General features: G+C 39.6%; 2 protein-coding genes across 5 annotated transcripts in view; one reads left to right on the top strand and one right to left on the bottom strand.

Annotated features, from left to right (window-relative positions):
• Positions 1 to 554: 554 nt before the first annotated feature.
• Positions 555 to 13466, bottom strand: crabp1a (cellular retinoic acid binding protein 1a). Of its 4 annotated transcripts, none has more exons than XM_053686039.1 (5): positions 13353 to 13466; positions 13211 to 13267; positions 7821 to 7999; positions 3493 to 3606; positions 555 to 929 (listed from the first exon to the last, which is right to left on the bottom strand). In XM_053686039.1, exons 1-5 carry the CDS (start codon positions 13384 to 13386, stop codon positions 759 to 761), a joined length of 555 nt encoding a protein of 184 aa, XP_053542014.1. In that variant the 5' UTR covers positions 13387 to 13466; the 3' UTR covers positions 555 to 758. The 4 variants fall into 4 exon arrangements, with proteins under 4 accessions (XP_053542014.1, XP_053542015.1, XP_017340199.1 ...); XM_053686040.1 differs by having other exon boundaries at positions 555 to 916; positions 13353 to 13444; XM_017484710.3 differs by lacking the exons at positions 13211 to 13267; positions 13353 to 13466 and adding an exon at positions 11495 to 11658.
• The window catches only part of skic8 (SKI8 subunit of superkiller complex), a 32919-nt gene continuing 25741 nt past the window's right edge, over positions 6459 to 13636 (top strand). Inside the window, exon 1 of the mRNA XM_053685475.1 lies at positions 6459 to 6468. The gene's annotated coding sequence lies outside the window, so the exon portion shown is untranslated. The remainder of the gene's footprint in view (positions 6469 to 13636) is intronic.

Below are 13636 nucleotides of genomic sequence, written 5' to 3'. Positions count from 1 at the left end.
GAAACTGTCAGTAAGTTTCAGGATGTCTTTTCAAGAGTCTTCAGGATGGAGGAGTCAGAGTTTGCACTTTCCGGGTTCTCGGTAACATAACTAGCAGAATTTATTTTATTTCATTTGTTGTCTTATTAGCTAAAAGTGAGAGAGAGAGAAAAAAAGAGAGAGACTGATGAGGGAAGGACTGTTTTATATATAATACTAACTTGTCTTGGAGATATTCTAGAACATTAACTGTAACTATAAAAGGTTAAAAGTATGGTATGTTGTTCAGAAATTAACTTAAAATGATTTTCCATAGCACACTGTTGTGGTATAAGAGGAATATAACAGTTAGAGATGATATTATAGGAAAATAATCAGCTTTAGTTTGGTCTAACAGTACACACGTTAGGGTAGAATTAGGTAGAGTTTGCTAATAATAGGGAATTTGTATACAGTGTGTGTGTATATATATATATATGTATGTGTATATATTGATACTTTTTTCTCTTTTGGGGAATTCAATACCTTTGATATAAAAAGGCTTGAGCTAAAACAAAATGCACACACGTCAGATCCTGGGTTTCAGTTTTATTCCTGTTATTTCTGCGTATGCAATACCACTAAAATGCACATCTAAAAAATAGTGAAAGCCTGGACAGAGGAAGTTTAAAACTGGATAGAAGTTTAGCACAGAACCACAATTAGGACGCAAGTGGACATGCAGAACTGGCCAATGCAGAGAAGCTTGAGATGAATGGACATGTTGCTCAGATCCCACATCACAGTACACTGAAGGACTGTTGCTTGACGTTGGGGGAGGATTTGGACTCATTGGGGTGTCGGAGCTCGTCATGGTGCATTGTGACTGGCCGATGATGTCTACTCATCATTCCCGCACATAGATCCTTGTGCACACCACATCGTCTGCTCCGAACGTCTGTGAGAAAAAACTGCGTCACTTTATTAAATGAATTCCACCAAATCATTACATCCTATTACTATCAAAACATGATGTGTTTCTGGCCGAGTGCCAGCTCGGACATCAGTGACTGTTCGGCAGCTGCTAAGTCACATGAAGCAGATGTAGAAGATTGTCATAGTGTGATGACTAGAGCGATACACAATCAAAAGTCTAGTTTTAAACAGTTCAGAAACAGTTCGCTTATTTGTACTTCAGCTAAATTTAATGAAGCATGCATGTTTTATGGAAATGTGCCCTAGATTCAGTGTGAATTCCCAAAGACACAATCACCAGCCTTGATTGCTTTTATTTTTAATTCTTTCTCTTCCTTCTCGCCATTATTCTTCCTTTGTGCATCATTTCTAAGCTTTGTGGTTTGTTTAGACGCCTACGAGCATCTCTAGAATTAACGAGAACGGCCAAACGATCATCCGGGTCGGGCGGCTATTTGAGTTGGACGCTTTGGCACATTCCAGGTCTCAGTCTGGGTTGGAGACAGACAAAAGCTGCTACAGCCACGGTCATCCCACAGGCACAACCTTCATTTATCCATTCTGTGTTTTGAATGATGGAATCCAAGTGAGGCTTTTGTACCATAACTCCATACGGTTTATAGACAGCAGTTTAATATTTACAGTAAATGGTCTTGGTGGGACATGTATTTTGCATTAATATTGTTCAAGAATGTAACTGTGTACTTGTCAAGAATAAATTCAATGTGTGTTTGTTTAAAAAGGAGGGAGACCAGAGATTGAAGGGAGAAAATCTTAACTTTGGGTGTAGAGAGGGCTCTGAGTGGGGGTGGGGGTGGGGGGTAACATTACTCACGCTCGACTCCAGGGTCCCCAACTCAATCCCGAGCACCGGTTAGTTTCTGTGCTGCCTCCAAGCTGTCTGGTTTCCTCCCACAACCCAAAAACATGCTGGTAGGTGGTCTGGTCATACTAAATTACCCATAGGAGTGAATGAGGGTGAATTCTATCGCCTCACACCCAGTGTTCCCAATACAGGCTCCAGATCCAGCACACTCCTGACCAGGATAAAGTGCTTTTACTGAAGATGAATTAAAGAATGAATGAATTTATTTATTTTTATTTTTTTAAATAACAAGTACTCCTACTCAGAAACATTTCCATGAAAAGGCATTTTTACTCTTTACATTTTCATTTTACCTTCAAATTTACAAATCTCAAAAGATCATGACTCTTTTCTTCTTCTTTTTTTCTTTCCTTTTCGCCCCACTGCCGGTCCAGACTATAACATTTTTGTGCATAAATAAGTTAAACATATTAATCGTCCATAGGACTGCCTATTATCCTTTTTGCACACACTACAGTTTGATGAAACCTTTAAAAGATTAAACCTTTAATGTAAAAATAATCCTGTCTTATACGTCATATAAATTCAATTCATTTTTGTTCTGTTTCATATGAATGAGGTCTTAGGAAAAAGTTTGAAAGCTAGCCCTGACCCCTCAACCCTAAACCTTGTACCATTCATACTAATGCATAATAGTCATGAGCTATTAGTTTTGTTTAATTTCGATGTGATACCCCAAAATACCCCAAACCTCTGCTCTTTCGCTGGAGTACACTTTTCCTCCTCTTTCTTAATCCATACTTATAAAATAAATTGAGGGTGAAGTTCATGTTAATCAGAGACACATCATGTCATTGCACTGGCAGTTTAACTTTATGTATTTAATTTGAACCTTCCTGTATTGTACAAATGCCCTTAAATCATAAGAAGTATTAGTTCATTGGGCTTTGTAGCTCTTCATTTACTTTAGTACCATACGTATCCTGGATGTTAAACAGGCTTCTAAGTCATCTATTAAAGCAACCAACTTTGTTGCTCTGTCTGCGTCTCTTCTCATAATTATCATTGGCTGGTGTATCAATGGCTGAAGAGGGAGTACTGTTTATTTCTGGGGGCTTGGTGAAAGTTCATATAAAGGTTACTAAACAGTTCTCTCATGCTGCTGGGATGTGATCGTATAGAGCTCCTGAATGTGTTTTCTGGCTCGTTGCCTAGCTTTGGGGTGGGTGCAGAGTGCACTGGGTTTGTTTCTCTCTCTCTCTCTCTCTCTCTCTCTCTCTCTCTCTCTCTCTCTCTCTCTCTCTCTCGAAGGCTCAGTCTTGCTCCATAACCACTGGGCAAATCCTTTAACGTCTTTGGAATTCCATAATTGTATGGCAGCCATTGCAGATTAAGGCACTGAGGAAAAAGCTGCCACAGAATTCTTTAGCAAACTAAGTCACGCTTTGGAGATGACTCAAGACAGTGAAAGATAATAAGCTTTTACACTTACTGTATTTCAACCACGTTCCTAAGCATTTAAAGGATTTGTAGGAATTCAAATGAGCAAGAGAGATTCTGTCAGATTTCATGTGAATGAAAAGCTACAAGCTCTAACTCTGCTCCCTCACACTTTTTGTATGAGATGTTTGGTGGGAATTTATGAGTGTGCGTCGCTGAAGTTTGAGTACTGTGCACGACTGTAAACCGACTTTGCTTATCAGCACTGTATCCAACTGCCTTTCCATTCTCACCAGTATGAGTTCATCCCCCTGCAGCTCCCTGGACCAGTACGTCTTGGGCCCATCACCATCCACCAGCGTCTGCTTGCAGTAAATCTTGTTCTCTGTCTCCCAAGTGGCCAAACTCTACAAACAAGTTGGAACATACAGAGAAATCATCACACAGACAGCAATAAACATGAGTGGAGCACTGGCAGTCAATTTAGACAATGATTGGAGCATAGATGAGCCCTCATTAATGCAATAAAGACTGTGTGTAATGGATGACATGTCTGTGGTTGGGATTTAGGGAGACAGAAAGCATTGCACTTTCAGCTCCTTTCAGCTCCAGGCTCAAATTCATGTGTTGTCTTTCGTGTCCTTTTAGACCCTTGTGATGAATGTCTCTGCAGCACGTCCTCTATGCCCACAATTATTAACCCTGGTTATTATCACATGAGGCTTGTTTTGTGGCACATTTTTGGGACTGTATATTTATTAATAATGTTTATACCTGGTCTAGGCTGGATCATTATCGAAAACTTCACCACTAAACATGGACCCTGCAAAAGGAACATCCCTCAGAACAACAGCCAACTGCTTGGGGCATGAGTTCAATCCTCCATGCAGTTCCCTGTGATCCTAAGATTGATAAAGAGCATGGATGTCCTTTGGGCTTGGGCAGGGGGTTAAAAAAACACAGCTAGCTGGTACAGGTAGGACATGATCATTATAAAATGATGACTCTCTAAGATATAGACTCTCCGTCAGCACTCCGTTATCCTAGGATGGCCATAATTAAAAGTTCATGACTATCATATTTCTGCAGGAAAATTGTAGTATCTTCTTGGACACTTGGTCTTGGTCACATTGATCAGGAGATGAAAAACACTCCAGGTGGAGATCCTGGAGTTTTTGACAAGCTCACCATGGAGGTCTATGTTCTAGAGGCCTTAAGAGGTGGACTGGGTACACACTTCTCCAGCCAGTAAACAAGGAGTAGTAATTTGCACTCAGCAACTGTTATACTCCCACTATTAGTTGCCAGGTTTGCACATTTATGTGCAATTCCTTCACTGTATGTTCTTGGGCTTAAACTTCTTATTGCAGGAAATGTGGAACCACTGCCTATACCCCAAAGGCCATGGAAATCTCTCTCTGTGGTATCACTGACCTCCTAGTGTCAGAAAGTACCACTTTACTGGTGGTCTATCAGTTCTCTAAAGCCAGCTGTCTCATCTCAGGGTTTTAATGATCATGTCCTCACACACATCTCTTGGAAATAATGGAAGTAAAGCTAAATTCAATAAATACACATCTGGACTACTTTAAATGCCAAACCTTTAACTCTGAGACCTATCTGAGAATAATGACAAACTTCTAGCTAAACATCATACTGCATAACATTTCCATAAACAAATGAGCATAATCAGAAGCTAAGTTATTAAGTTATTCTACTAACCGTAACCGGCATCAGTTTTGCACACATTTTTGTGAGAGTTGTGTGAATTTTTAAGAATGTGAAAGTAGGAGACCACGAAGTCCTCAGTTTAATGAGCTTAATGAGTCTTGGCCTCTGCTGTTGTGTGTTAAACTACTTGGAGGTTTGCACTTCAATGAATCATCATTCCAGGCACTTAAACTCTTTGAATAAAGCGTGGCTCTAGCTTTAGAGCCAATTGAAGTGACAGCCAGTAGACAGCGATTCACACAGCTGCAGTGTGAGAGTGAAATATTAATCACCATATCAAAGGTGTAGCAGAGATCAGAGAACTTTACTGTGCCAGAGAGAGACAGAAATGAAGAACGGCACCCAAACGAAGCAAGGGGGTGGTGTGGGAGAGTTTGGGGAGATTGAAAACGGGTCTTGCAGCTGAATTCTGGATTAGTTGCAAGGGTTAGATGGCATGCAGGAGAAGACCTGCCAGGGGCCGTTTGCTTTTGCCATCATGAGTGTCTCTATAAAACGACAACAGCAAATGAAGTGGAACTTCTGAATCACAAGTATCAACTGTGAGTAGCATGGAAAGGACTTAGTGTCTTCAGCTCTTAATATTCATGCAAGCTATTGGGAGTATCTTCAGCTAATGAGCTCAGTCAACGTGTCTTGAAATTTAGACCCCATTCAGTGAGAAGTGATATGCAATATATTATAATTAGGCATTTGCAAACTGCAATATGATTGGATAGTAGCGCATCATGTTGAGAAGAATCAATGCATCTGATTGAGCTGTATGTGAATTTAAGGCTCTCTCATTTGTCTGCTCATGTCTAGACACATTTTATATAATCCCATACACACACACACACACACACACACATACAAACCCTAATTTCCCTAATTTCCACAGTGATGTTGCTTAGCTCTCAGTCTTTTGCTTGTTTGGCTCTTTCACTCATTGACATCCATGATAAACTGACTCTAGGAAGTCATTTCTCCTCTCCTCTCACCCTGCAGGTGAACACTTCTAAAGTCTGTCTCTATAGCAACAAGCCAGGCAAAAAAGCTTCATTTGTCAAACTCTTGTGCCCTCGGTCCCTGCTAAGTGGAACAACACTAAGGCTGCAGCTACAGCTACAGATTGAGAACTGAATAAACTGTTGTTTAAGGTTATAATGGACGTTTTTAATGATTATCAGTATAAGAGCTGCTCAGAGTGGTAACTCAGACTGGATACACTGGTAGCTCTGCCCTTGTGAGATAACATTAGCAACAGACAGCTGCTGGTGTGATGCTTCTTTCTCTAAATCCCATTCATTGTGTGTGTGTGTGTGTGTGTGTGTGTGTGTGTGTGTGTGTGTGTGTGTGTGTGTGTGTGCGCGCGCGCGCGCGTGCGCGCACGCTTAGGCAGCTGTAGCTCATTACTCAAATTCTGGCTTTAGGGAAAGCGGTATTATTCCCAACAGTATTCTGGTCTAAAGACACTGAAGCAGAGTATCATTATCGGTTTCCTAAGAGAAAACCAAACCCCTTAAAGAGGTAGTCTTACTCACTACATGTCTTTCCCTTTCACTGATTTCCAGCATCATATGTCACTGATCAAAGATCTGGTTTTATTTTAAAGTTTGGGTCTGCACTGAAGCTTAGATGTAGGTGTATTGCAACGCAAACTGAAGGAGAGCAGACCACTGACACTTCCCTGGGGAAAGAGCATGTGATAAAAGTGCTGAGCAGAAAAGCATGTCGATCATCAGGCTTAAGTGTACAAGAACGGCAACACAACCCTCTCGAGGGAGAGACGAGACACACAAAGCTTGATGGTCACGGTGGCTCGAGCATGACAGTGTAGTAGAGAATGGTCTCTTTCCCTACACAACAAGAGAGTTTATAAGAAGTGCGTTTGTTTCGTATATATTCTTATTCTGTACTTGTATTCAGTTTTCAAAACCCATTACACAACACTCCATCTTTTTCCTGATGATTATTCCATCATCTTATCCACCGCCAGAGCTCAAACATCGCTCCTGTTCAGCTGTCAGTTCTCCTGCAGTCGCCATAGACCTTCCTTTCCTGTTCTTTCATTATTTGTTCTTCTGAGAGAAGCAGACTCTGAAATGTCAAAGAGAATCCATAAATGTCTGAGTAATACAGTCCTTCAAAGGACTCAGAAAAGCGAGGTCTTTGGGTTTACGTATGCTTTGTTTGAGTTTGCTGATGCCATGGTTTTGGCTTGACTTTAACAGACATGATTCATACGGTCACAGACATCAAATATGACCTCTAATTTGTCTCCTTATTGCATAATGTGTAATACAAATAATGTATTTCAAAGACTTTGATTGGAATATTATGTAATATTTGTCCTCAGAATGAACCAATTTAATGTTTAATGTATAATTACTATATTTCCATTTTAATGGAAAAATAAACCATGAGGCATCATCTTAAAACTGATTTGAGAAACTGTTCTATTCAAAAGCAGCTCGTCATGATTGGAGAAATACGGCTACATCAGAGATTACTTTGGTCTATAGGTTTCCGTCGCTCCGTGTCTGCTCTGTCTTTTGCTTTGAGGGTTATTGATACGCTCAGCAACATGCAAAAGGATTTTAATTTGTGCACAGAAAACTGTTGTGAAACTGATGTGTTGGATTCATTGGAGTCTGAAACGGATTTTTTACATGCAAACATTTTAAATTAAGATGTCCAGACTTTTCCTGTCATTTTGCATCAAATGAACTAATATCACACCAATTTACAGTGAAGGCACAAGCCTGGAGGAGAAGTGAAACGTGGAGAGAGCAGCTAATGCGATGCGTGCTTTACCATTTAACCATGTGCTGCAATACTGTTGGAATATGCTCTCATGTTCACCCATTACACACGTGCATGATACTTATGTAAGCTTCTCATGGTATACCTTACACTTCCTGCCATCCACGGTCTCTTCGTCAAACTCTTTACCGATGTGGAAGTTGATCTCCGTGGTACGCACTGAAGTGGAGGTCTTGATGTAGAACTGCTCTCCGTCTTGGCGGATCTCCACGTGAGGCTTGGCAGCAGCCGCCCCGGCCACCTTCCTCAGCATGGCGTTCACGCCTGCCAGGGCACAGCATGGGGGTCATAACAAGCTCTGCTGCCTAGAAAACTCACCCCACCCTGACCTTAACCTTCAGAGAGCGCTTACACCAAAAAACATTGCTCAACTCAACGTCAATCAAAATCCCACCACCATCATGCTGGGAGCAACAGAACGAAATGTTCACTGCTGAGACGACTTGCTGTGGTCAGAATGTGATGTTGCAATGCTTAGGGAGAGTGTGTGAGAGAGCATGTGTGAGAGAGCGTGTGAGAGAGCGTAGAAGTTTTCGCGGAAACCCGTTTTCACGTCTTTTAGCTCTTTTTAATCTTTATGCTGCTCACGATCTGCAGAAACCATCTCAAGGAAATATAATTAAATTCTCTGTCTGCACAAGTGGACTCTAGTGGGACGTGTTTCTTTCTTTTCTTTCTTTTTTTTTTTTAAAGAAAAATATAAATTATGGAGCTCATTCCACACACAGCCCCATAAACCCTGTCTGGCGTGTCAGTGAGACACAATTTGATAAGGTTTGGGTTTTAATGGATCTGGATCTGTGGTCTGTTAATTAAAGGCTGTAGATACTGAACTGTACAGTGAGTACGGTATTACTCAGTATGTATGGTATTATGTAAAGTTTCATTTTTGAGTTCAATAGAATGCCTTAGTTTGTCCAGGACCTTTAGTCTGGAGAACGGCATTAAAGTTAGTTTAATGTAAACTTTGACTTTGAATCAACGTCATGCGAAAATGTGACACATTTCTGAGCCTTTTGAGAAAACTGCAGGAAACGCAAACGTTTTATGACACGTTGACATGTTAGAGACATTTAGATTGCACTAAACAAAAAACAGAGCTGCGCTCCATATCGTACGTGTAAATGTTAGTATAGAATAACAGCAACAATAACAACAACAACAATAATATTTTTTCATGCAATAATAAGTTTTGGTAATTTAATCATGTATTCATCTTCAATAACCACTTTATCCTGGCCAATGTGCTTAATAATAATAATAATAATAATAATAATAATAATAATAATTCATTATACTTCATTGTTTTCCTTCAAGTGATAATTATTATGTAGTTAAATACGGCCATTATATGTATTTGTTTATATTTATTTCATATTTTTATTTATTTATATTATTTTTGCTACTGTACTGAGGACACACTGTATCATGTGCCTTTGCCAGAAATGTATCAGATATTTTGATAATATTTTGATGCCAACGTTGGCCAAGAAGAAATAGGGGGGTCTAATTGTATCTAAACTGCATAACTGTAGTTGAATTATGTGCTTAACAGAAAAGAAGTTAAATCAAAGAAATTTTTTTATTTTTTATCAAAGTTGATCATTGATATGGATCAAATACACAAAAGAACAATGCAACTTGCTGCCACTCTGAAAAAAAATGGCATCAAGTGAAAATATAGGATATGATATAAGATTACGATTATAAACCAAACACAGTGTTATTAAACCTATTCCTAGACATTTTTTATTTAAAGCTAAAAGTAGTCTTTAAAGTAGTCTTTCTAGGAAGAAGCAAAATCATCTGCTAACAGAATAACAAAATTTAAAACCTGAAATAAGTAAAAATGTCTAGAAATAGGTATAATAAACTCATGTGATGTTTATGGTAACCATATTACAGGAAATGCTCGATACATTTGGCTGTATTCAAGATCTTTTCACTCGCTAAGACGTCTTTTTTTCTTTCTTTCTTTCCGGTGCATCTCTTAACAATTTATGCCAGATTGATTGAACTAGTACGATCCTCTGTGTTCTATGTGAAACATTATTTTCATAAATGCTTTTAGTAAATAAGATCACTATATACGATTATTCTTTACTAACACTGTATGAGTAAAAAAAACCTGGATTGTTGAGCGGAGGACAGAGTCTGATGCCGAACAACCCTTTTCCAGCAGAGAGGGCGATGATAGATCAGAGAGCAGCTCTGCATGTGCAGTACACAATGATGAGGAGTGTCTTTCTTTTTACAGAACACTTCAGACACACCGAGTGAGCGATTTGCATGGCCAGTTGCAGTTGACATGCGGCCTTCCCGAGTGATGAGATGCACAGAATACCAAAGCTAAATGAGCCCTAATCACATCTCTCCAAATCTGCCTCGCTGATATATGAACACTGCTGTGATGCTGTTAGCTGGAGTTTGCACACACACACACACACACACACACACACACACACACACACACACACACAAATCCTGAAATTCTGTAACAACATCCTGAGTGCAATCTTTCACAGATTTGATTGTCAGGAGTAATTTAATTTGCATTCCTAAAAGGGACGAGTGGAAAGACATCATTAAACATGTTTGATTTCAGCCATGAAGCATCGAACAATCTCACACCACCGTTTCATTAGGAGCTGCTCAGAGCTGTGTCTCTCAGGTCTCATATTAGTTCTATACAGGAATTAAAGTCAGATTTTGAAGGTAGGCATACTGAACATGTGCAAATGTTGGAGTGGAGTCCACTGATATCAGGGAAATATGATTAATACTTTTACCGAAAACTTATTTTACAGTCCTAATGGTGTTGATCCAGTGGCTGTCCTTTTTCTTATTGGGTCAGCATATCTATGTTTTAGATTTTCTTGATTTTGGCACACACACGCACACAATATGGTAAAAAGACATTAAATGATCTAGCTGTCAGCAATTGTCTTTATTAAAGGAAACCATTTTTCAAATTTTTTTAATGAAAGCATTTCACTACAAAGCAATGTAAAACTGTATTACATCATCGTATTATTATTATTATTATTATTGTTGTTGTTGTTGTTGTTGTTGTTGTTTTCATTTTTGTTGTTCTCATCATCACCATCATGCCATGCTATGATTTACATTTCCATCAAATTTCAGGGTCGTGGTTTAATTCTGCTTGCAGTTCAAATCAAACAATTGTTGGAGAGCTCCATTTCCCTGTAACCCCGCTTAATTTAACCTGCATTACATATTAAATAAAGTATTTCTCTTAGTTTTACAAGACATTGTTTACACTGGCCGTGCCAGACTCGTGTACTTGACTGAGCAACGTGATAATAATAATAATACACCAGTGCACACTAATGCAAGATCGTATTATTACAGCAAAAATCTATAGCAGAAAACTGACCCAGTTTTACACAGACTGCCTCAAGGGCGTTGATTACTCGGGGGACTGGTCTGAGCCTCATCAACTCTTCTGCAGAAATGTGAATGTATTCAGGATACAGGATTTAAGACCTCGGGCTGTTCCACTGTGATCCACTTTTAATGCAAACCACGACTAATTAGTCCTCTAGCTGCTGCCTGTCCTTCTACTGTACAATAGCCGCCTGTCACGGCTGAAATCCCAGCGTCAGTCACCCATCACATTAAATGATAAAGATGTACGCACGTACTCGTGTCCTTAGATCCTCAATGTTTGATTCATGTCTGTGTTGTGATAAATAATGCGAGAATAAGGCAGAAGATGAAATGAACGAGGAATCTTACCCAGGGCTTTGAGAAGTTCATCAAAATTCTCACTGCTCTTCATTTTCCAGGTGCCGGCAAAGTTGGGATGCATTTTCTTCAGTCAGGTTTAGTCATACAGAGAACCTCTACTATCTCTCTCTCTCTCTCTCGCACTCTCTCTCCTGCTTTTCTGCTCCTCTTCCCTCCCTCCTTCACTAGCTTCCTTTCCTGCCCCTCCTTTTCTCATCTTCCCCTCTCCTGCTTCTACTGTCTTCATTGTTCACTACAGTCACTCTCTTCTGTCCCTGTGCCTCTCTCTCTTTCTCTCACTCTCTCTCTCCACTTCAATTAAGTTTTTTTGCACATTCAATAAAACTAATGCTGTCATTGTTTTTTACTCTGCTGTCTGACGATGGAAATGTAAATTTGCCAAGGAGACTGGGCCGAGAACTGTCTGAACGTGGGCTGATATTTGTAATGAGCACGTTTCAGCCTCTTCAATCTGAGCAAAACACACCAGTGAAAACAGAGAGGACTGATGTATTCAAACAAGCAAACTTTTCGACATAGGCTACACTTACTAGAATAGCTTTCCTGTCTTCTGAGGGCAAAATGTATGCAAATTTGACTAAGATTAACCCCGCCCACTTTACACAAGCGCCCATGTACAGTAAGTAGCTACACATGCTGTAATGGTAATCACCTTGGCAATAGTCAGCAATAGAGTGCTGTAAAAATTTGTCCTAAAACCCTTAAATGAGTTCGCAATTTAGCACTTCTGGTTCCATCTTCCAAATTCAATGGTATTTGAACGGGTTTTTGCTTAAATGCCTGAAATAAGGTCTGTGGTTAACACAAGCTCAAGATATTGTCACGCTTTATTCTACAACATAAAATAAATCAGTAATACCCCACTCGTGATTTCGCTAAGCTCTTACATGTCTAGAAAAAGGCAGTTGCTAACTAGTGGCTAATTAGGACTACAGAGGGTGTCAGGCTGTCTACTACATTATATTCCGTGTATGTATATATTTTATCTTAGGCTTAACTTAGAGGGAGCACCCTAGGGTATCATATATGTATTGTACATGTGTAATTTCACTCACTCTAAGTTGTATATAAATCATTCTATATTTACCTAATTAATTGTGCTGTCACTGTTATTGTTTCTGGAAATCTGAAATCTGAAATCTGGTCTACACATTTTATACATAGTACATATTTAATATATGCTACAAGAATTGGCGAGAGCCAGCCAGGAGGTAGTGCTATTGAACCATTGGGAAAGCTATTATACCATTAATAACGTGGTGATAATTGAAGAGCGGGGAATTAAAATTCCAAACTCACTGATAATCAGTGGATTAACTAGAACAGAAGTAGATGAAGAAATAATTGATGTTTTGAAAAAATATGGTTCTATTGCTAGATAAATTATTATTAGTAAACCCGGTTCACCGTTTCACCAAGATGAAATACTCAAGTTTCAAAGTGGATCAGCCCTAAAATCTCTTTAGCCCGAATTACCTTACATTCATCAATTGTCAAGTGATCCTAATGTAACTTATCATGTAAAATCACTGTCGAGCGTCTACTTAAAGCAGGTAGGACGCAGCGCCACCCAGAGTTACATTGACGAATTGAGGGAAGTTGCAAAACTTAGTGGTAAAGACTTTGAAGTAGTGTTCAAGGAGATGCTCTCTCAGATGAGTGACGCTGTCATACCTATTGAGTCCGAAGATGATGCTGGCTTACCTGAGGTGTTGTCGGAGCCATCATCAGAGGTTACATCCATGACACCTGCATCAGCTCCTAGAACAACTTATGTTGAGACCCAACTACCACAAACATCTTCAAATGTGAACCAAACCACTGTACTCACCACACATGTACTTACCCCGCCTGAAGTCCAAAAGGTGGTAGTAGAACATATCGTGAGAAGTGGAGAAACTCCTCAGTTAAGTGCATCTATGAGGCTCAGAGCATTTTCAGGAAAATGTCCTCGACCCAATAGTGAAGCAGACTATGACACATGGCAGTCTAACGTTGAACTGATTCTAAAAGACCCAGCAGTGTCCGACCTACACAGATCTAGAAGGATACTTGATAGCCTCCTGTCACCAGCAGCCGATGTAATCAAGCATTTAAGTCCTGAAACTCCACCTTCAACTTACATTCAGC

This window comes from Ictalurus punctatus, chromosome 14 (genome assembly GCF_001660625.3).
Source record: "Ictalurus punctatus breed USDA103 chromosome 14, Coco_2.0, whole genome shotgun sequence".
Taxonomy (NCBI): Eukaryota; Metazoa; Chordata; class Actinopteri; order Siluriformes; family Ictaluridae; genus Ictalurus; species Ictalurus punctatus.
This window is presented reverse-complemented; position numbering and strand designations above follow the sequence as displayed.